At 37.6% G+C, this 22,609-nt stretch overlaps 5 protein-coding genes across 8 annotated transcripts; 2 read left to right on the forward strand and 3 right to left on the reverse strand.

Annotated features, from left to right (window-relative positions):
• The first annotated feature begins 13,310 nt into the window (after positions 1-13,310).
• On the forward strand, positions 13,311-14,357 carry LOC111600709 (esterase GA18864). Its single transcript, XM_023316965.2, has 3 exons — positions 13,311-13,481; positions 13,553-13,873; positions 13,933-14,357. The coding sequence occupies exons 1-3, from the start codon at positions 13,352-13,354 to the stop codon at positions 14,352-14,354; spliced, it is 873 nt and encodes a 290-aa protein (XP_023172733.2). The 5' UTR covers positions 13,311-13,351; the 3' UTR covers positions 14,355-14,357.
• Positions 14,358-14,697: 340 nt separating this feature from the next.
• LOC111600634 (elongin-B) lies at positions 14,698-16,678 on the reverse strand. The gene is made up of 4 exons (XM_023316839.1): positions 16,325-16,678; positions 15,997-16,090; positions 15,693-15,837; positions 14,698-15,152 (listed from the first exon to the last, which is right to left on the reverse strand). The coding sequence occupies exons 1-4, from the start codon at positions 16,325-16,327 to the stop codon at positions 15,038-15,040; spliced, it is 357 nt and encodes a 118-aa protein (XP_023172607.1). The 5' UTR covers positions 16,328-16,678; the 3' UTR covers positions 14,698-15,037.
• An 87-nt stretch (positions 16,679-16,765) lies between these two features.
• Positions 16,766-17,452, forward strand: LOC111600635 (signal recognition particle 14 kDa protein). Its single transcript, XM_023316841.1, has 4 exons — positions 16,766-16,880; positions 16,935-17,007; positions 17,068-17,168; positions 17,226-17,452. The coding sequence occupies exons 1-4, from the start codon at positions 16,857-16,859 to the stop codon at positions 17,355-17,357; spliced, it is 330 nt and encodes a 109-aa protein (XP_023172609.1). The 5' UTR covers positions 16,766-16,856; the 3' UTR covers positions 17,358-17,452.
• Positions 17,453-17,464: 12 nt separating this feature from the next.
• LOC111600632 lies at positions 17,465-18,254 on the reverse strand. 4 transcript variants are annotated; one of them, XM_023316836.2, is made up of 4 exons: positions 18,123-18,254; positions 17,956-18,064; positions 17,800-17,895; positions 17,465-17,750 (listed from the first exon to the last, which is right to left on the reverse strand). In XM_023316836.2, exons 1-4 carry the CDS (start codon positions 18,189-18,191, stop codon positions 17,488-17,490), a joined length of 537 nt encoding a protein of 178 aa, XP_023172604.2. In that variant the 5' UTR covers positions 18,192-18,254; the 3' UTR covers positions 17,465-17,487. The 4 variants fall into 4 exon arrangements, with proteins under 4 accessions (XP_023172604.2, XP_023172605.2, XP_023172606.1 ...); XM_023316837.2 differs by having other exon boundaries at positions 17,800-17,844; positions 18,123-18,251; XM_023316838.1 differs by lacking the exon at positions 17,800-17,895 and having other exon boundaries at positions 18,123-18,248.
• Positions 18,255-18,485: 231 nt separating this feature from the next.
• Positions 18,486-22,482, reverse strand: LOC111600734 (cell wall integrity and stress response component 4). Its single transcript, XM_023317010.2, has 7 exons — positions 22,090-22,482; positions 21,864-22,012; positions 20,166-21,051; positions 19,985-20,104; positions 19,630-19,794; positions 19,449-19,557; positions 18,486-19,388 (listed from the first exon to the last, which is right to left on the reverse strand). Exons 1-7 carry the CDS (start codon positions 22,151-22,153, stop codon positions 19,151-19,153), a joined length of 1,731 nt encoding a protein of 576 aa, XP_023172778.2. The 5' UTR covers positions 22,154-22,482; the 3' UTR covers positions 18,486-19,150.
• Positions 22,483-22,609: the final 127 nt, after the last annotated feature.

A 22,609-nucleotide genomic window follows, 5' to 3' on the forward strand; every position in this document is an offset into this window, starting at 1 on the left:
AAAGGCTTGGAGGCAATAGTTATGTTTCCAGCATTGTAAAGCTACAGGGTATGACAGGATATGCATGGGACCTTAACTGTTTGTTTAACAAAGTCGTATACAAAACTCTAAATTGACATTTAGAATAATAAATAAAAGCCATGTATCGTTCAGATCTTGTTGTTGTTGCCAAGCGAATGCTGAACATCAAATGGGAGTTGGGCAACTTTGTGTTGCAAATTATATTAAATATGCAAGGCAATGCTTGCTTATAAATACTCTAAATGAATTTCAAGCACGCAGGCACACGCGTCAATAAACAATCCACACAGCTTTCAATGGCACACACACGCATAAGCACACACACGCGTATATAGACACACCCACACATCAGCGATGTGACAAGATGTATTGAGGAGAGTTCTAAACAATTTTCTGCGCCATTTTGCACGCGCGTTTGGCAACTTGTTCAATGCTTATGGCAAATTAGCTTAGAGCAAGCCACTTATCTGCCCTGCCCCACTGAGCCGCTTAGTGGTTTAATTTTTGAATAGAAGTATACTCGTATGTCTAGCTCATAAGTCTGTGCTAAAATGTTCTCGACTTGTGCAAAAATATATTAAAACTCTGCTCACGTTTGGCAGCCCGAAAAGTTTGAGACACTTGAAACGCGTTGACGGCAATCTCAAAACAATTTTACAAAGTACAAGTTGTAACAAGATTGTAAAAGCCATCGATGATTACAATGTGCTCTCTAATGATTCCGTTGGATGACAGCTACTGTTGGTTACATGGTTGGTCAACCACACAACATTGCGTATACTTAACCCGGCCCAATAGCTCTTCTCACCTAACAGCTTGAGTGTGTGCGGGCGCGTAACCCTTTGACAATACAAATGGCCCCAGCTATTTGCACTTTCCTTTACCTACTGGCGGCGGCACATTGACTGCTTTTCGCTCGATTGAGTATTTATTTGATTTCTCATTTGTGTCGCACAGTTTACTTATTTTGCTTTTTTCGCCCGCCGCTTAGCTCTGTACACTGGCCTGAGCTCTAGCTCCTTGCCAGCTGCGCTGTGCTGTGCTGTGCAAGTTGCTTTTTGGCCATTTAGTGGGCCACTTCGGTAAATGTTGCTCACTGTGTAACTTGCTTAGCACCCGGGTCAATTGTAATTCAAGTTTCGTGGTCAACAGTTAGCCACAGTTGATTGGTTCGTCGAGACTATTCGTTTCCTTCTGCTTTGAGTTTTACTAGTTTTTGTTCTTTCGATTTTGTTTGTTTGCTTGTGTGAGCTACAATGACCCAACCTAATACCTAAGTAATGAGACAGCAAAAGTTAATCGAAATTTTCTACAGTGCCAAGCAAATGGCTTTAAGTAGAGGACTGGCAACATAATGCTCGTCTCTTGTTGTGCCAGCTCAAGTCTGCTATATATGTGAGATTATTTAATTTCGTTAGTTAAAGCCAATTGTTGCAGCCCGTGCCTTGCTGCTATTGCTCGCACGCTGATGGAGTGTGCAATATCGCGCATACGCCGCGTGCACAAAGAACAGTTGCTGCAACCTGCACCCGTTGCTTGAATGTTGCGTATAACAAATTTATTGTTCATTAGTGCCACGTGCTAACCATTAAAACTGTTTAGCGACTATTGCCTGGCATCTACAAACAACGAAACTTTCTCTTGCTAAAATCTTATATAATACGAATTTTCGCGCATTCAATCCGAGTTAGACGACAGATTCATTTGCTGATTTTCCCGATAACATTTCATGTCAAAAAATTTACTGCTTAAAATGTTGACAGGCTTAAAAGCTAACGGCAACCAATAACCGCGAAAATGTATAAGCTCTGATATTGTAGTTTTGCTTTTACTCCTATATAATTATTCACTGATAACGTTGGTTTATTAATTGAAATATATATTTCGTACTGTGCAAACAGGATATTGAGCCTGTTTGGACAGCGACATCATTTACAATATTTCAAATATGTTTGCAACTTTATTAAAATAAAAAATAAATCCTTTATTGGTTAATCCTTTAAGCTGGCAGTTGCTGGCCAACCAAAATAAAAGCAGTGCAAATTGTTAGCGATTATTGCCGCTGGGCCATCAAACGAGCGATTCTGCAAATTGAAATTTATACAATTTTTTCCGCAGACGGATAATTTATTTATTTTTGTTTTTTTTGTGCACTCAATTAAAACGTCAGTATTTTAATTTGCCACAATTAAGCAACGCTTTGTAGTGTGTGAATCATATATTTTGCTTTTTATGTTTAGTTGAAAGCGTAATCATCGTTGCTTTCAATGGAATAAAGTGCATTTTATGCTTGATTAAATCAAACTGCAAACCATTTACTTCGCCTGCCCGTTGAAGCAAAAGTCACAAACGAAAACCACACAATGAGCACTGAGGCCTGTTTGTATTTGAGTTTAGATTTGCCACAGGCTAAGATCTTTATGGTGCAGTGGAGCTCATTACTTCAAAGCTGACAAGACTGTTGCACAATAAGTCTCTGTTTGTTTGGCCTCAATCGTATCTGTGTGCTCGGTGCTGCTGTTCAGTTTCATAAATGTCAAATATTTCTGACAAATTACGCAAAGAACAGAAAATTCTCTTCTTGGCTTGAGCAATTTGCATTTGGGGGAAACTTGTTCAAGTTTTTGCTGCAACTCAAATTTTGACATTTATCTTGCAGTTTTCCTAATCAAACATGCACACATACCCACAGCACACAGTACACATGTGACTCTTACGCAATGCGAATATTGCAGATGAACTGCCACTGTTTGCGCAAGTAAGGCATTCGCACTAAAATTACAAATTCTAATTGAAAGTCCTTGCAGCCGTTGTCAGAGCTCAAGCTTACATAAGTTTTTAAATTTCAATTTGGCTTATAGTTTGATTGATTAAGCATTTAGTTCCCGATCATTTAAGTACAAAAAACATTTGCAGTAATTTCATATTAAATTCTCTTGTAATATAGTAAAGCTGACTTGGCAAAAAGCCCAAAGCTCTTAAGTTTTCTGCACACAATAAACACATACTTTAAACTTTTAAACTTTTTTATTTGTCCAAGTTGGCCCACATCCTTATGCCTGGGTTTCGACCTGTTTGACTTGTGTGGCGAATCCTATAAAACTTCATGTGCCTACCTAGGGTATACTTATTTACTTTTTATACTCGTTTACGACATTTAATGAGTCCATTGGTTTTGTGCACTATCCAACTCTGTCCATTTGAGCGAAAAGCTGCTTTCCACTCTTCAAACTAAAGAACTCTAATTTGCAAAATATACTAAAAAGAAAATTGAAAAAACTGTATATACTAGAACATGAAATTTAAAATTGTAAATAAAATTATATAAAAAAATAATATATAGAAAATTATTTAATGCTCAGATTTTTCGAGTCGAATTGCTGTTGACCTCTGCTACGATCGATTATATAGTTATACACACAATTGTTTAAATGATATAAAGATACGATTGACTTTATTATATTTATATTATTTTATTATATTTATATTATATTTATTTATTATATTTCCAAAATCAAAAATATCGATCCCGTTTTAAATTCTATCTGCTTTTGTGCTGTGAGCGCGCATTATGCAGTCGGTTGTTTAAGACGGCAACGTTCATATCTTCCGTAGATAATTTTTCTAGTAATTTATTAGCCACATGGCGTTTTGACAGCAACTAGCATTTGCAGTCATAATTCATTGATCAAATTATTAGGGAAACGCCAACTTTATGAACTTAAATTGGCAGCTATAAAAAACTTTGGTCAGCAAAGTTGGTCAATTGGCAGTGCCAGAGCTGGATGTGCTTTTCATTTGGTCTCATTGGCATTTTGCTCATAAATAGCTTAGGGCTGTAAGCTTAGATAGCTTACGTATGCTCTTAAAACACTCCGCATAATCTGGGAAATAGTTACCAAACTTTTGGTCTTGCTCCTGCGGCAACTCGAAAAGTATTTCTGCTAGTGGGTTTCCTGTCTGTGGTGTGTGTCTCTATCGTAAATATTTCTGACTGACTGTCAACTTTTAACTGTTGCCCAAGGCAAAATAAAGTCGACTTTATTTTCACTTTCAGATTAAATGCTATGCTCTGAATAGCTACTACAGTTTGCCAAGCTATCATGAGTTTTTGAATGCTGCCAAGCAATTGCAGCTCTTTCAGTTATTAGTGCGTTCTAGAAGATGATATCAACAAAGCAAGACGTTCAAATATTCCTTCGCTTTTTCATAAATATTAAGTAACAAATAGCTCGACAAAGGCTGACAGCAGCTAATAAAAAAACTGTGCATTTTTTATTTCAAGTAGATAAAAAGCAGAGCAAAAAGGAGAAAATTATGAATATAAAGTTATACAGAACAAGTGCATCTAATAAAAGATGGCTAGAATTGCAAAACAAGGCAGAGCGCATTGTTCGATGAATATTTTGTAGTTGCATAGATATACACAGATATTTTAAAATGAAGAAAAAATTACTTGGACTTCATTGAAATTAAAAAAAAACCTTGGAATATAAATCAATATGACTCAGATTTACTTAAGCAAAATCCTCAAAAAACTTTAATGAGAATTTTGTTAATTACTTCCAAGAATAAATATTGTTTTAAAATTAAATGAATAAAATAAATTAATATGAATAAAAATAAGTTTTTTTTTAAATATCTTTCATTGCAAGCTGTTGTATAACTTTTAGCTAACAGAATGAGACCCGCTTTCAAATAATTTCATACTAATAATCAAATTATATTTGAATGTTAATTTTGTATTGCTTCTCTAGTATATAACAACTAAGATTGCTCTAGGCGCACACGTCACTGCTGCATTATTGATACTCATACTTTTCAGATAATAAGAATGGCATTTAATCATGTGTTTTTGCCAAAGCAGAATTTTTTTTAAAATAGTTTATAAAATTAAATGGGAAAAAATATTCAAAATCAAAAATTCATCTGTTCATGCTGTGAATTTGAAAGTTCCAACTTTTGTGCTACTCAAATTATAAACAAAGGGATGAATTATTGAATAGAATATATATTTAAAACATCAATATCCTAACTTTTGTTCAGACGAACGGACGCACACGAAGGCAGACCAATAATACATATGTTCTATGTGGTTTGCCCCGCGTCCTGTCTGTTAAATGCATTCTCATGCATGTTTCATGCACGTTTCATGCATAATCAAATCAAAAATGAATTATTAAATCCACAAATATTTTATTATGCAATGCCTCATACTTAAAGGTGACAATTTTTAAAATTCCTTTCACCAAACAAGAACAGCATATGAGCATACACGAGATCCCTTTCAACGCACACGAACACAATGAACAAATGTAAAAATATTTTTTGTCTGACGCTGCGGGCTGCCACTAGCTGTGCTGTGCAGAATCTTGCACAGGCATTGCAGTTCCTCTACTTTTTTGTATGCTGTGTGCAACTGCAGGATTGCAAGTGGGTTAAGTGATTTTCAGCTCAATTAACATTGCAGCAGATGAGCTACTGAGCATTCTGTTAGCCAATGGGTCGTATACGCACTTACCGCAATACCAACAAACAATGTGTTTGCCACATTAACAGACAGTGGCCCAAAACTGTCGCCCCAACAGCTCATCAGCTTCTAAAAGGACACTTGAGGGCTGATGTCATTGTTGTTGTCATTCTTATTGTAGCTGTGTACTGAGTTGTATGTGTGTGTGTGTGTGTGTTGAATCGCTACTAGAAGACAATATGTGAGTTAACTACTTTAAGCTTACGTGACATAATTATGCATCTGACTAAAAGGACAACAGCTACAAGAACAAGACAAACGGGGCAGGTCAGGATACGTAAGTTAAATGTAGCTGGCTGCCATATGGTCGCTCTACGAAGGTTTTTGTGCGTGTGTGACTAGTGTGTGTGTGTGTGTGTGTGGTTGTTTACACATTTGCTATGAATTGCATGCGTCTCGCAAAACGTGCAGACAGACAGCCGGACAGAGTAAGGGGCAAACAGGCAAGCAAACAAACAGTTTGTAGAGCAAATGAACACGCATCAACATCTATGGGCAGGCGGTAGCTGGGTAGCTGGGTATGAGAGACAGCTCAGGCTAAGCGCATAGCAAGTGCTACATTTGCATAAGTGTGTGCTTTATGTACTACCCTCACACACACAGACATGAAAAGACATCTACACATACATACATAAGCTGCTGTTTGCCAGCGGAAGACGCTTAATGAGCACACACAGCAAAAAGAGGGACAACTCGATGTGACTTCCTTATGTGAATGACTGCAATTTGGCTGGACCTACATGAGCACTTGAGTGGTTCATAAAAGAGATTTTTATTGCGTTAAAGTTAACTAACAGAAACGTATAGACGAATTTATCTCAGCAGCAAGCTGCTTAAAGCTTAATGCTATGATGCCAAGGTCGCATTTGGACAGTGAGTGTAAAGGTAATTCCCATATAAAGCGCATGATGACTGTGGCTGTGTCTGCTATTCACACACACACACTCACACACACACACTCACACACAGGCACATGTGAGACATATGCTCCGTATTGTGTTGACTTTTGGCTTTTAGGTAATTTGCCCTAAATCTACTTGTAGCCCCCAAAGCATTTTGATTAACGACATTGCGCACTAATGTCAAAAGTCATTCAATCAGCTCTGACTGCCATAAACAACCACATAGGCACACATACACACAGTAGGTGCGTGTGTGGTAGGAGTGTATTGATTTTTAGCTACGTTTCATTCATGATTTCGTTAGCATCAACATTGTATTCACGCATTGACAGCATCGATTGATCATTGGCACGTGATTGAATTCAATTTGATGAAATACTCTGCCAATCTGCCAATCTGCCAAACTGTCGCCCGCATTCTTCATACCAAAAGAATTTTATAACGATGTGAACATTTTTGTTATCAACTTTAAGCAACAAATAATAAATAATAATACATCCGCGTGCTGTCACAGCCAGAGAGCGACTCGAAGATACCCACACATCAAAACTTTTTCATTTTACTTGATTTATTTAAAATGATTTTCCCCTAAATCTATTTTATAGTCAAACTAGCAACACAATTCTTCAATAATTATAATTTTTAATGATTGTTAATGTTAATAAAAAATATATTTAAAATGATTATCTGAAACTAAGTACAATATGGGCTTAAAATGTTTGTCAAATTTCATATTGTAAATTATAAAAACTTGAAGCTGTCAGAAACCTTACCAGATTTCTGTGCATCTAATTTTAAAATAATATATATTAATTATATAAATATAATTTATTTGATTTAGTCAGCCTACATAAATGAGCTGAAAACCTTTACATAAATAGCATGACCTTTCGCTTTGAGCAGAGTCGAGCATCGCTTGTCAGTCACAATTCCAAATAGTTTTTGATATGCATTAAAAAACTTGCTAATCACAAATTGGACATTTCATGGGCATTCGACTAAAATGTGAATTCAACTAAAACCCATTGGTCAGGCACTAAACCGCACTGTTGCCACGGTCGCTGCTACTGCATCAAAATGTGTCATGCGATTTCTGTTTGTCGAATCGAATCGAATCAATTAAATTTGTCATCGCTGCAAATGGCAAACAAAAGTTGACAGCAGCTAAAACAAAATCCGCTTAAAGGTTTTGCTGGCTATGTTGATGTAATACCCTGTACAATGGGTTACTGGTATTTGCATAACTACAATGGACATAAAAGACTTGGTAGGAAAAAAGCTGATTATTCTTAAACTCGAATGGATTTCAGATATGTAGAGATGATGATACTGATGACTGGATTTAAAATATGCTTATAAAGAAAATATTGCTAAAAGGAGCTGAAGATATCTGCTAGTCGATCAGAACAATTAAGACTTAAGCTTGCCAACAACAAACAGACAAATGGATATTATCATTTTATCTGTCCATGGCCATGTTGTTGTTGTTGTTGTTGTCATCGTACACATGGCGCAAAGCTTTCAGCTTGTTTGCTTTAAAGTCGAGATGGGAGATGGCCAGTAGTCCAGCAGTCGTGCAACTAGAAGCCATCTGGCAATGGACAAACAAAAGCAGCTGCTCTTGAATTAAGTAGCTCTTGCAAGGACAACCGACATGGGAATATGCTTAAGCAATGAAAATTTAATTGAATTGCATTTCGGCCACCGGACGGCTTGTAAACTCTGTGTGTAAAACACCGAGCAGAAGCTGTTTACGTTTCTGGTATTGTTGCGGTTGCCAGTGAAAATATGCAATTCTTAATTGAAAATTGAATTTGACTGCAGATTTGCTCGCAGTCTCAAGTGCAAATTGGTTCATTTGTATGCAATTGGCGGTTTCTGAACTGTGCGATGCAGCTCGTTACGTCGACGTTCGTATTTACCGTTTGCGGCAGGCTTTCAGCATAAGCTGTGCTATTAAATACGCAACATAAATGAATTAATGCAAAATTTCTACCAAAAGCCAATAAGCAAGCTCTTAGAGTTGACCCGAACAACAGCTTTGGGATTTGTCTGCCTGAGGGCGCAATATTCGGCTCTGGCCACAAATAGATCAGAGCATTGCGCCTCAGTTAGCTCGCTTATGTCATTTACAATGAGCCGATTAAAGCTGCTGCACACTAATTCCCAGTTGAGGGGTCTTCATATAATCAATGTGCAACAATTAATGCAACAGCCAGGCAAGCTTTTTGGAGCCGCAACAGCTGCTAATTGGGAAGCCAAAGTTAATCGATTTGCGGCCAGCCGTGACTGCAGCAGGTGACTTTGCTATGGCTGCACTTAAATGCGGCTGCTGGCCACCAGGCTGCGGCTTCATTGTGTTGCTTTCGCCCAATAACACATGCAAAAACCGGAGCCAAAGTGAAAAAAGCACTTCAAAGGCAACTAAAGTATTTCAAACTATATTCCAGTTTTTTCAGGGTAGTTTTTATTGAACCTCTTGTTATATTCGAAATGATACAGTAATCGAAATGCCTTCGACAAGTGCATTCAAATATTCAATGGCCAATCAGAGCTAGTTGGGGTAAGGCTGCGCAGCTCGAACTGAAATTTGATCAGCGTCCTTCGGCATGGAATCCTCAGTCTGAATGCCAAAGTTTATTAAGTTGATTAGCAAATATTCACAGCTCAATTAAAAACCAATATTAAGTGTCTTCTTTGTCAAATGATGTTAATTAATTGGCCATTGGCAGCAAATGCTTCAACGCTTTTAAGTCGGGAACAGATTAAATGCGACCATAGCATACTTTTTTGGGCAGACTTAAAGCCAAGTGCCTGAGTGATGTTGTGCCTTAATTACTGTAGCATTTATCTTCAAAGTGATAAATACTGCTCCAGCATCGAAAATGTAGAAGAACAATGAAAAGGATGCAAAGCAAACGAAGCACAAGGAATGCCGCAAACAGAAATTAAAACATTTTTTCCATGTCCATTTCCATTTCTGTAGCCGGAAATGCAGCTGCTCAAAGATGACCTCCGTTCGGCTGGTCTTAGAGGGCCAGTTATCTTTTACTTAACTTACCTACACTGCTTTGTGTTTCCGCTGGAGCAGCTCCCCACTCCCGCCCTACTCTCTCTCTCTCTCTCTCTCTCTCTCTCTCTCACCCTCCCGCTCAGCCTTTGGGGCTTCTTTCATTTCTATTCTTTTTTCTGTTTAATGTTTAATGCCTGATTGAATTTTGCTTTTGATTTCTGGACTTGGTTTTGTTTTGTTTTGATTTGTTTTTCTTTTTTCCTTCTTTTTTTTGCACTCACTGGACATTTGTAAGAGCTTTTTACTTTTGAGGTTTTTGTGTTTTGAGCATTTTCAGTTATTAAACTTTTGGACCAGTCCACGCTTTACCCCTCAGCCCTGAGCTGCTGGGCTGCTGGACTTTCTGTGGCTGCCTGCCTGGTTGCTAAGTAATGAGATCGATTTTAATGGCATACTTCATTTTCATTTTACTCTATTCCCCCAATATGCTCTGCGGCCTCTTCTGCTTTCCGCTTTTCGCTTTCCACTTGTGCCATATTTCGACGCCGCCTTTGTTGCCTTTCGCCTGCTGTGGCCGCTTCTTTTTTTGTTTTTGTTATTTATTTATGCTGCTCTGCTAATTAAATAATAATTGCTTTTAAGCAATTATTCTGTTTGCATGCTCACAGAGGCGCGTTCGCTTTGCGATTGCAAGTTTTTTTTTCTTCTTTTTGAAAATAATTATATTTTATGCTCGATATAAGGCTGCATTCTGAGTACCTAACTCCGATATCTGCTTGAACTGGTTGAGCTCTTATAAGCCTGCAGGCACTGCCAATACTCTTAGTACGTATTACTATTATTGGGCTCTTTAGAGTACTTAGTACTCTCACGAACTACAGACACCTCATACGTTAATAACATATAAACTTAGCACATATATATATATAAATAAATTTACAAACCTACACAAATAAATATACACTCATAAGTCAGAGCGCCTGCCAGTTGCTGTTGGCAATTTTCGGATCATTCCGAACGGGCTTAGTTATTAAGCAGGGCTATTAGGAGTTGAGTCACGTTAAGTGCAATCTGGCAGCATAAAGACCTGATTTGCTGTTAAAAACAATGCTGAAAGTATATTGCAGCAGCCTCAGTTTAGCTTCCAGAATTGCTGTTTCACTTAACACAGTCACGCTTTAATATCTGCAAAGATTGTTACCTAATAATTGAGTGCGACCTCGCCCAATTCACCAATGCATCGTAACATATCTGTGGGCAGCAGAGCAGCAGTTGGTCTGTGTGAATTCTTGTTATAGAGCAAAGAGAAGACTGTGCACTATGAGAGCTCGTTGCAGAGTCTATATTTTAATCCGTATTCAAACAATGTATCAAAAGGCTGAGCATCAATTAAAGCAATTAAAATTTTTACAAAAGAATTTAATTGTTTGCTTTATATTGAAATTTATTGGTGCAATATTTTGGCCGCAAGGCCAATAAACTCATCAACACCTGAGCAATAAGTCATTCGGGCTTGACAAAACAAACTGAGCCCCAAACCCCCAAAGTGGCCAGAGAGATATATTGACGCCCTCGGCAGATGCCAATGCACTAAATGTGATTTATGGTTATTAATTTAGTTAACGCCATTTAAATGCTGTGCATTTCACTCGAAAAGTGAATTCTCCAATGACAACACCTGGCAAAAATTTGCCAGTTCTTGCAGCCGGAGCTGGGTTCAAGTTGATGGCATTTAATTTAAATATTCAATGCGCTTGTTGCTCCGGCCACATGACCACATTACTCCAGATGTGCATGCTGAAATGGACATAGATGCAGATGCAGATGCAGATAAGAATATAGATGCAGATGCAGATATAGATGCGAAAATAGAGGCCTTATACATACAGATGAAGATATAAGTGAAGGTGCAGATATAGATGCAAAAAACAGATCTAGATACGAGTATAGATGCATATAAGAATAAAGATATAGATCAGAAGGGGATCTACAGGGAACAGATATATATGCAGATTTATATGTAACCAGATACACATAGAGATAAAGGTAAGCATATACATACAGATACAGATACAAAAGCGTACACATATACAAATATATAATTGGATATAGATACAGAATAAGAAAAGCAGATCTGGATACAAGTAAAGATGCAGATATAGATACGAATATTCAGAGATGCAGATATAAATATAGATAAACATACGACTGCACTTACAGATACAAATATAAATTCAAATATATATGCAGATAAATATATAGATTCAGATACAGATATATATATATATATGTAAGCATATAAATACAAATTTATATTTGACAGATGCAGATGCAGATAGGACAATACATGTGAGCTTATACAATCCGATACAGATATGGATGCAGTTACAATTAAAGACCCAAATTCGACAATACAAATAGATACAGATATGGAGGCAATGGATAAGGAAACGAAAACAGTTGCATGCAGATATACAGGCACGAATACATGCAGACAGAGGCAGACTCAGATACCGATACGGCTGATGATGTACGTATGCATAAGCTTCAAGTGTGCATATGAAGTTTTTGAGCCTAAAAGCTGGGCCTGGCAACTTTTTGGTTTTATTCGCATTTAAAAGCTGCCCTGACCGGCTGTTTGTGGCTTTGTTTGCGATTTACAAGCGTGAAATAGCAGCAACATCAAATATTTAACAGTTTTCTATCGACTCACAGTGTGTGGTTGCCTCTGTGTGGGCGTGTGGAGTGTGCTGTGCATTTGCGGTAGCTCGATGGGTTATTTATATACAAATATATATTTATATATATATGTATGTGTATGTATGTATACTGTACACTTATATATATATTTATATATATTTGCTTCTTTCATTTCTGTGGGTTTCGCTTCCATTCGTAATGAGTTGCAGTCGGAAATGCATTTTTCTATTAATTTGGTTGCATTCAAGCACATCTACACACACGCAGACACAGATACACGTATGCCAAATTGCAACAATAGTTTGTAACACATAAATATTTTACAATTTACGCATAACTGGCAAATGCCTGCACCAATTTACGAGCGTTAAACCATTTCCAGCTCAACCTCAACAATGGCCAAAATGAAATGCGAAATACGCAAGCATTCATTTAATTTGCATTACAATTTATCGCCGACGCCTGAAGTGCCGTTTGCTAATAAATCAGCAAATTAATATTACGACGTGGGCAATGTGAGGTGTCCAATAAAAGGTCTGCGAGGCGTAGAGAAGACGAGCGAGAGGAAAGATAACATATGCACACCTGTCGGGTCTAGCGGTCCGAATTTTTAAATTTGAATTTATTATTTATTTTAACGTCCATATTTCATTTAGAAATCTTAACTTTTGTTCCTTTTTATTCCTGGCCGTTACGATTCGGATAATATTTAAATATGTGTTACGTATTGATAATACCAACGTAGCACAGATGTAGGAAATTTAAATATAAAATACCTCTTTCAAGGACAAGTAATGGTATGTGTCCTTGCTAATATACAGGTACTTTTCTACATGGGGATCTTTCTGATTATTTCCTTTTAAATGAATTAAATGATTTTGATAAACACAGTTGGGCAGATGGCGCCAACACATAATATATTCACAACAGATGACGCTTAACTAAACCATGATTTATTTGACTCGTAGATGCCGCCAACGCAAACTTAAAGAAAGGGACAGCCTTATTTTAGTTAGTTAACTTAGTTGTCATCACCAGCACATTTGATTTTTGAACCAGCTCTAAATGAACTAACAGTCACATCTCTAGCATTCGGTATATCAGCTGCTCATCTGTATAACCTAAAAATACTATTGTAGCTCTACTTGTGGCACTTTTTTTGCAGCTGCGACTCTCATTTCCATTATGACCAATAACGAATCAGAGCCCGCTGGCTCGAGTCGAGCAAGCGGTGGCGCTTCAACATCTTCTACCACCAAGGTGGAGATAACCGAAAAAGTTCGAGTTCTTTGCCTGCACGGATACCGGCAAGATGGTTGGTACTTCTAATGTTCAATAATGTTTAATAATGTTGATAATGGAACTAATTTTATGTTGAATTTAAAGCGGATTCATTTAAAAATAAACTGGGTTCGTTTCGCAAATTCGCTGGTAAATATGCCGAGTTTGTGTTTATCTCGGCACCCCACGTAGCAGCGCCCCTGGACCCATCGGCAGAGCCAGTGGAGCAGCAGCGCAGTTGGTGGGCCAACAAAGATGATGGTACATTCAAAGGCACCAACAGAAGCGGCCCGGCATACGGGTTTCAAGAGAGCTTACGCAGCGTCGAAAACGTTTGGAAGACACAGGGCCCCTTTCAGGGACTTCTGGGCTTCTCGCAAGGTGCCTGCTTTGTGGGACTGATATGTGGGCTGGCCAAAAAGAAATGTAAGTACGTCGACCGCTTGGATGGGCCAATTACACATTACGCCCACTTTCCCAAACAGTGACCTCCATTCGACCTGAATTCGCTGTGCTCAGCTCTGGCTTTATATCTGGCAGTCTGGTTCATATGAGCGCGTACGAGGAACGGATCACTATTCCCACTTTACACATCTATGGCTTGACAGATGAAATCATTCCCAAAGAGATGAGCGAATCGCTAGCTGCTCACTTCAGGAATGTGGAAGTGCTTGAGCATAGTGGCGGCCACTATTTTCCGGCTACGGCACAGCAGAAACAGACTTACATCAACTTCTTCCAGGATAGGCTGCAAGAGTATTTGGAGCACTTGGAACTGCAGCAGAGCAGCAACGCCTCCTTTATCGATAGCGCCGAGGAGGACGATGGAGCCGCGACAGATGCTAATGATGCAGAAGTCGCCGCTGTTACAGCAGCCGCCGGCTCGGGAATGGATGATAGTGATTAGTGATTAGTAATGTAGATTTTTTCCTTTTTAATAATAATTAAATCTTATTATTACAATAATAATAATAATCATAATTTGATTATAAATTATAATAAATTTAAATCCCAATATTTTAAATATTCACCATTTGCTCAATTATCAATTAATCATCAATTGCAATTTGTTATAAGCTATTTCAATTGTGACTTTCATTTCATAAATTTTCATTTAAATTTTGTGTAGTATCTATTTTCTCTTCTTAGACAAATTCGTACAAATTCCATAAGAAACAAACAAATAGGTAATATAAAAAAAAAATAAGATTAACAAATCCCATTTCAAATTATAATTTTGAATCATATTGTTAAATTGTTCCTTGCTATAACCGACGAAAAAATGCATACATAATTAGCTATTGTTGCTGTTTGTTATTTTTGTTGTTGATGATGTTGTTGTTGTGTGACCAGGCAGAGAAGAAACTGTAGTACAATTCGAAACATTTAGCATTGCATCGAGAGAGTTTTGTTGACTGTGTTGTGTGGGACAAGCGAGCGATAGTAAATTTGACTCTCAGCAATTTAGTGGTGTCTCGCATGCGACAGCAGCAGCGATGTCCAAATGGTAACTGCTCTTGTTGTTAATTTTTATTGTTTTTTTAATTGTTGTTGCTGTTGCTGATTTTTATGTTACTGTTGCTGTTGATCTTATGCCACTTGTTCTTGTCCATTTGAGGCCTCTTGATTTTTCATCACTTCTGGTAAGTCAGGCGGTGCTGAATAGGGCGTGATATCCAGCGTCTCGAAATCGCCCGATTCGTTCCTGCGGAGAAATCACATTAGTAAAATGTCAACTCAATAACAACTACGGCACACGTGTGGAATTATGCGAGTCGGCCGATAACATATGTACAATTTTCTAGCGTTGAGTGCGTGTCGTGACATATTTTGGAACATGCTGATGCGCGACCTAACAAGTCATGTTCTAGCCAAATAATTAATTTTTGTGCAAACATGGTTAGTAAATTAAATTAAATTCTATAGCAATTACAAATTTCGCAAACCAAACAAAAATAAAATAATATCTGTAAAAAGTCGTGTAGCATAGCATATTAAAGAATAAATAAAATTTATTTTTACCATGAGAGTCAAAACAACGAACACGTCCTCCTCTCTAAATTATATACATAACGAACAACAAAATTAACTTAAAAATCGTTTAGAGCAAAGAGAAAATCACGCTCTCATCTCTAATATGTACATATAAAAAAAACAATATTAGGGGCTTATCAGCGTGACTCAAAGCGCGGCTTTCATAACGGGAACTGTGAATGACAGGGAAAGGTAATCGAACATAACTCACCTGCATATTAGGCCCAATTGTGCTGGGGCTTGAGCCTTTGCTGTTGATACCGTAACGCCGTAGTCCTGCAACGTTTGATCATCCTCCATGACGTCGTTGTCCTGATTGAATAACCGCTGATCGCTAGGCAACACTTTCAAAATGCCTGCCAATGATTATAAAATTACTTAATAATCAAAAATGTGCTCTATAAATAGGAATAACACTTAAACACACGACACACGCACACAAACACCCACACACACACACTCACAAACGCGAATACTAAACATAGAGAAATATGTAGATATATTGCTATACTTGCCTTCGATCATGCGTTTCAGTTCAATAACTGATGTGTTTTCCTTAGCATCCGTAAAGATGGTTGTCTTATGCCTTCTGATCATGAGGAACACGTCCTGTAAGAAAATAATCAGAATGTTTCGGTCAAAGTTCATAGCAACACCAGAAGCAGCAGCGATGACGACGGCGATGGCGATGTTGCGCGGCATTTGCTTATTCACCGTACACATGTCCCCTGTCGGTGTGTGTGTGCGTGTGTGCTGACGCGCGTGTGTATGTGCTTTAATGAATTGCAACCTAACCAGCGTCAACATATCCTTCAGACCTACGTCGAAGACCGGCGTGCTTACCATAATTGAAAATTTGTTGTTTGATGCCTTTTGCTGACTACTGCCAAGTGGCCTGAAGGTTGTGTTACAATTTGTTATTGTCGTTGCCTACTACGGCTGCTTCTGCTGCTGGCGTGGGCGGGCGGAGGGCACTTCCTTTGGCGGTCGTCGAGTCGTTCGATCGTTTCTGCTTACACCATCAGCCAATGCACGCTGGTTGTGCTAGCTTCGGTGTGTTAGTAGTGCAACTGTGGTGATGGCGACGTTTGGGAGTGTTTGGGCGTTCAACAGCCTAGCCGATTGCCTGCACTTGTAAGTTTTCGTAGAATTTTACGATTTTTAATGTAAATTTTTTTTTTGGCGAAGCAAGACCGAATGCCAGCCCTGCCAACTTAACAACATATATAAGTTGGCAGTTCATGAATATTTGTGCGTCAGAAATTATGTTACTTAACAGTCTGTTAGTAATACAAGTTTACACCAAACAATAATGTACTAAATAATCCATAGCGCACAAGTGTCAATTTACGCCTGGTCTAATATCTGCCACGAAATGGTTTTGCTCGATAATGCTAACGTAAATAAATACTTTAACCGTGAAATTCTTAAATAATTTAGCATTTAATTACAGTTTATACTGCGCCTGGAGAAGATTGCCAATGAGGCGAAAAAGAATGCTTCCTTTACGATGACATTCAAACGCTGTAAGTATCCACATTACCCGTATGCGACTTCTTAACATTCTCACCTATTTCCGATATTAGACGATGGGCATGATCGACCTGTGCCTCGTGAGGGGAAAAAGCCGCTGGCCAAACCAGAAACATACATGTGCCTAATGCGTGCCCAATTCAAATCCAAAAAGGTAAGCAACAAGTCTTTATTAATATATTTTGATAGTTCAAACAATACGTTTATTTAGATTTCCACAGTAGTTCGTCAGGAAGATGTTCCCACAATGATGGCGATGTACTCACAATTTATGAAGAGTAAAATGGATGGTCTTAAGCGCGTTAAGAAAGTGAAAAGCAAGGCCAAGGCAACTAAGGGATAATGCAAGCCTGGAGCTGCGTTAAGTTTAGTTAAAGCTTTTAGATATCTACCAATAACCAACTTTCCCTTGTAAATTAAAATTTTTACGATACTTCATTGTGACTATTATTGGGATCAATCATCATATCCTACTACGCGCATAAATCGAGCAAATACTTTGGTAATTTATCTTGTCTTAATCCATACAAATACTTCGGCCTTATAAGCTGTATGAAAGCATAGATATACTCTCTTTGCGCTAATGCCTCATCCTCCTCGGACGCATAGCACAAGTCATCAAAATACAGGACATCTATGCCATTGCCAATAGCACGATGAAATGTTGCACCGGACTTTGGTATAAAGTCCAAATAGCCGCTCAAATTGTCAGCTATTAGTGATCTTATGCAGTCATCTAAAAATAAATTTTTGCTATATAGACTTTATAAATCCGAGTCACTTACTCTTTAGGTAATACAAGATAGCAGGTCCATAATATTCGTTTTGTCCTGCTGGTATCAAAGTTAAACTAATTTTGGCTTTATCATACGTAATGTTCACTGGTTCGAAGGGCTTTAAAACATTATACTCATATCTTTGACTGGTTTCGGATAACGCACCTTGGAAACGAGCCACATCATGAGCTGAGCCAATAATTCGGCCACACCAACTTGTAGGAACTATGTGATCCTGGAACGCGGCCGATGTTAACAGCATTGGTCCATTATGCTAGTTTATAAATAAGTATATTGTTAATTATTTCAATGAGTTTATTAATTTGGCTTACTTGCTCGTAAGGACCATAAGTTTTTTTAGAATTCAATATTAAAGGCTGCCCAATATCATTTAAAAACATTTTTTAGCGCAGAAAAGAACTTCAACAAATTGAGGAACTAGTTTTAGTGCGCAATTATGGCATTATAAAATGCTTTTAGAAAGTATTCTGTTAATGTAACATTTTCTGTTAATTTACATGCATCAATTAGGTTTGGAGCATTTTGCGTTAGCCGGCTCACTTTTGCGTATTTTCAAAATACAAAAATGAATGTGGCTAATTTGTTTTAATCTATTTATTATTTTAATACCCATTTAAGAATAATCAATAATTTAGATATTATATCTGTATATGTACACATATGTATTTAATTGTAAGTCTTCCTATTTAGACTCTTATTTTTGTCCGGCACTAACCGTGTCATTTTAGCAGTGTTACATATTGACCAGTTTTTCTTCTTTTTTGTTTTGTTTGTTTTTAACATACAAATATACTGTTAGTTCTATCACAATGAATAATTATATTTTGTCTGTTTGGTTGTTTTGTGTATGAATGTATGTATGTGCGGTGCCTTTGTTATCAAGTTTCAAGAGCTAGGAATCCTTACATTCTTATGTCTACAAACATGATATTATATTATGCTAACACTTAATATAAAACAGATTTGCAGCATAAGTTACTTTCCTTCTATCTCTTTTTTTTCTTATTTTTTTTTAGAACAAAGACAGTCTTTTAAACATTTTATAAGAATTTCGATTGCGTTCATAAAGTTTATCCATTTGCTATTGAATATTGCATGTCGTTTGGCGATTAATGAGCGAGTGTGCGTTAATGTGGACGAAAAAGATAAAAAATTTGTGAATAAACAGGCTTAAGGGGACAACAAGAAAACGTCAACGTAAACGTCATGCATTACAATGCAAATGAGTACAAAATACGAAACGCTCCCATTGAAAGAAATCAAAATTATAAACTAAGTTCAATATTTAAATTAAATTGATTAAAGAATAATAATAACAATAAAGCAATGCCGTTTGCTTTTAGTTAAAAGTATTATAGCGCAAATTGCTGTCAACGTCGCCAACATTGCCGCCAAAGCTACCGGGATTGGACGGTTGTTCGGCCATGAGATCCGTGCTTGACAGCGAATACCGACGCCACCTGGGCCATGGCCAGGCATCACGTATACTGTCGATCAAACGCTGCTGGAATGTCTTGTATTCCATATCCACTGACTGGGTATCACCAAAGTTGAAATCGGCCACTTCTACCGTAAAACTAAAATAAAATCAAAATAAGTTATTTGTTAGATTTATGTTCAGGATTCATAGTACTCACCGATTCCGGCTCTGTATGTAATAGGCTACGCCAAAGATGACCAGACAAACGGCCACAAGAGTGCAGGCAATGGGCACAACTACAACCGATAGCTGTGACTGTCGTTTCGCTGATTGAAGATTGGAAACAAACTCATCAAGTTAACCAAAATATTAAAATGTATCGAGGTTATTTTACCAACCTTCATAGATGTTAACGGTAACCTGGTTTACGGTCGCCGAGATATCATTGCGTATGAAAAACAGAATTGTCTTGCTATCACCGAAATAACGAGCGAAGTTAAAATCACACTTGTCGAATTTGTCATAGCTACTGCACGTTTCGTTGCCCGTGGCATTGTATGGAGCTAAGCAAATGAAGTAGGCCAGTTAATAAATCATTTTGAAAAATTAATATATCAGTCTGAATTGAAATTTAAGTCTGAGAAAATAAAATATTAAAAATGATATTTAATCTGAGGTCCATCATAAAATTGTAGTAGAATGCATAATAATTAAATATATTGTATTAAAAAGCTAATATATTTATATACGCACCATTGTAATATTGAATGCACACCTCGTACGGTGCGGAACCCTTACAGGTAATTTGTAAATTAGTCAGCTCCCAATGCTTTACCCAGTTTTTACCGCTAGTGCTAAAGTCAGAGATGGGTGCTGCAAAAATTAATATTATTTAATACATTTTCATATGAATTGCTCCGCTTCATCTACATACTTTTCGAGACGACCCTTCGCTGAAAGTAACCGTATGTATTATTTGTATCCTGGGCAACAACGTTGCCGTCTATGCAAGTGTAAGATGGTGCCGCTGCAGGAAGGAGTTTAAGCTTTCGGACACCTAAAGGATTTACCAGGGCCACAGATGTGGTACCGGTGATGTTTTGCTTTTGTAGCTCCTGCTTAACAGCAGCTGCGAGGTTAATCCCTAACAACTTAGCATTTGCATGCATGGTTTGGTTAATATCACGTCTGGACCGAGATGTTTTTGTCGTGATGCTAGTTGTTGGTGCTGGTGTTGTTGTTGTTGATGTTGATGTTGTTGACGTTGTTGACGTTGTTGTGGCGGGTGTTGTGGACGTTGACGTTGTAGTAGGCGGCGTGGTGCTAGTCGTTGTGGTGGTCGTTGTGGTGGTCGTTGTAGTAGTCGTCGTAGTTGTTGTGGATGTTGTTGGCTCTGGCAGAGGAAATGGTGATGCAACCACAAGAGCCTCAATAGTATAATATTGATCGGGCACTGTATATATATCTTGAAAGTCAAGCACATGTGACATGCCCAGATATGTACAGTTTTTGAACCAGTAAGTATTTATATAGTAATGATTGCTTATTAAATAATCCAAGTCCGCTGGCCATAGTTCAATACTATGATTAACTATAGCCTGTGTGGATACAAAGTCCTGTGTTCGCACTTTCTCATTCTGTATTAGCTGCAAACTGCCGGTGAGGGTGTTGACTACATTGATAGCCACCGAACTGTCGGCAACCGGAAACCAAACTATAAACTTCTCTGAAACACTGACTTCAAGTTTATGTTGTCCTAGATTGATATCTTTAGCATATTCGAAAGTCCAATTGCTGATTGGTTCCGTTGTTTCAAATTCCTACATATCAGTAAATTGAAATGAAACACGTAATTAGTCTTTAGTTTACAATAAAGGGGCGCAGCAAAGCTCATTACGCTTGCTTTTAATAGCACAGCTGTGACGCAAATTAATCACGAAAGCCGCATTGTATGGTCATAGGGGAAAACTCAAGTATATAAATCATTTATCTTTTGTGTGTAGTTTCGATTGTATTAAAGCAACCCAACGAGAGAATACATGTTTTGTATATATTTATAATCTTATGGAATGATGAATTTGAGCTTATAAAGCTTATAAAGTTAAGCATTGAATAGAATATGAAAGCGTCATAATAGAAAATATATAAACCAATTATCATAATCTATGAAATGGAAACGGATCAGTTATCCAATCTAAGTGCTTAAGCAGCCATGACCCACACAGACCCTACACTCATGTAGGGTATCTAATCGTGCCAGGCACGGCTGTCAACAAATCCAATGATTGTAAAAATTTGCATTGTAAATTTCATATCGAGCACATACATATTCAATTGAAATGGTATCTAAAATCTATTTTATTATTATCACCGTGTCTTATACAACGTTTTGAAAACCGTTTTAAATGCACACATTGTTCGTAAAAGCCACAAATCAAATTTGCTGATGTTATCAAGCGCATATTCAACAATTCCAGCTCATGCATTCTTTCCTAACAATAAATTAAGTTGGGACAGACGTAGGGCATGTGCGGTTCGTTGCGAAACAAACAGTAGCGTTCCCGTTATGCGTACATTTCGTTAGTCATAGTGAGTTCTGTTGAATGCGCTTTCTTTTTGCAACGTATTTTACCTTCGTATGGCCAGTGTTGTCCTTCCAGCTAAAACTATAGCTGCCTTTGCTAGCAATATTGCTCCCATCGTATAAAGTAGCACTAACATTTACCGTGGCTCCAATCAGCACATGTTGTGGTGCCGTTATAACAACATGTTTACAAGAAACTAGAAACAATGAGATTTATTAAACATATTTAAAGATTCACGAACTCTTATTGATTGGTATTTGGACTCGTTCTTACCTGTTTGTAGTAAGACGTATAGCACTAAAGAGAACGCTAACGCTGGGCTGCTAATTTTATGCATTTTTGCAACGCAACCAATTGGCGTCTGGTATTTCCGACTACACTTATGAAAAATATCTTATAGTGCACTTGCACTCCCGCCCCTATGAACAAACAAAAAATAATACACACATACACTCAAACAGTTTAGAATTGTTTTACGCCTGTTTTTCAATCACTTATTTATTGTATACAGTAGGTTGAACACTTTTAATTGCTTTATAGTTGGTTTTATTTCTAAATCATCTGCACATCAATCATTCGCAACAATAATTATTGCGTTTTCGTTTATTTTATAGAACTGCAAGTAAGTGTTGCCAAATCGTTCGGTGCAGCCCCGAACGATAGACTGAACTGAATGAACTAGCCCAGCGATTCGACTGGTTCGTGAAACACGAGTCATTCGATATACCCTATTGTTCATTTATTCGCTCATTTGAGTTGAATTTACGCTTCTCACTCCACCAAAACGCGATAT

This window comes from Drosophila hydei, unplaced genomic scaffold (assembly GCF_003285905.1).
Source record: "Drosophila hydei strain 15085-1641.00,03,60 unplaced genomic scaffold, DhydRS2 tig00008119-arrow-pilon, whole genome shotgun sequence".
NCBI lineage: Eukaryota > Metazoa > Arthropoda > Insecta > Diptera > Drosophilidae > Drosophila > Drosophila hydei.

What these genes read in the sequence shown, in the direction of transcription:
- LOC111600709 (XM_023316965.2), top strand. Translation starts at nt 13,352, where the DNA reads ATGACCAATAACGAATCAGAGCCCGCTGGCTCGAGTCGAGCAAGCGGT. An exon ending in GCACGGATACCGGCAAGATG is followed by an intron (nt 13,482 to 13,552) that starts GTTGGTACTTCT and finishes TTGAATTTAAAG; the next exon opens with CGGATTCATTTAAAAATAAA. An exon ending in TGGGCTGGCCAAAAAGAAAT is followed by an intron (nt 13,874 to 13,932) that starts GTAAGTACGTCG and finishes TTTCCCAAACAG; the next exon opens with TGACCTCCATTCGACCTGAA.
- LOC111600632 (XM_023316835.2), bottom strand. Translation starts at nt 18,191, where the DNA reads ATGTTTTTAAATGATATTGGGCAGCCTTTAATATTGAATTCTAAAAAA. An exon ending in CTTATGGTCCTTACGAGCAA is followed by an intron (nt 18,065 to 18,122) that starts GTAAGCCAAATT and finishes TTTATAAACTAG; the next exon opens with CATAATGGACCAATGCTGTT. An exon ending in TATCTTGTATTACCTAAAGA is followed by an intron (nt 17,751 to 17,799) that starts GTAAGTGACTCG and finishes ATTTATTTTTAG; the next exon opens with ATGACTGCATAAGATCACTA.
- LOC111600634 (XM_023316839.1), bottom strand. An exon ending in ACTGAAACGCATGATCGAAG is followed by an intron (nt 15,838 to 15,996) that starts GCAAGTATAGCA and finishes AATCATTGGCAG; the next exon opens with GCATTTTGAAAGTGTTGCCT. An exon ending in CAATTGGGCCTAATATGCAG is followed by an intron (nt 15,153 to 15,692) that starts GTGAGTTATGTT and finishes ATTTCTCCGCAG; the next exon opens with GAACGAATCGGGCGATTTCG.
- LOC111600734 (XM_023317010.2), bottom strand. Translation starts at nt 22,153, where the DNA reads ATGCATAAAATTAGCAGCCCAGCGTTAGCGTTCTCTTTAGTGCTATAC. An exon ending in ATACGTCTTACTACAAACAG is followed by an intron (nt 22,013 to 22,089) that starts GTAAGAACGAGT and finishes CATTGTTTCTAG; the next exon opens with TTTCTTGTAAACATGTTGTT. An exon ending in GTGCATTCAATATTACAATG is followed by an intron (nt 19,795 to 19,984) that starts GTGCGTATATAA and finishes TCATTTGCTTAG; the next exon opens with CTCCATACAATGCCACGGGC.
- LOC111600635 (XM_023316841.1), top strand. Translation starts at nt 16,857, where the DNA reads ATGGTTTTGCTCGATAATGCTAAC. An exon ending in TTTTGCTCGATAATGCTAAC is followed by an intron (nt 16,881 to 16,934) that starts GTAAATAAATAC and finishes ATTTAATTACAG; the next exon opens with TTTATACTGCGCCTGGAGAA. An exon ending in CCCAATTCAAATCCAAAAAG is followed by an intron (nt 17,169 to 17,225) that starts GTAAGCAACAAG and finishes ACGTTTATTTAG; the next exon opens with ATTTCCACAGTAGTTCGTCA.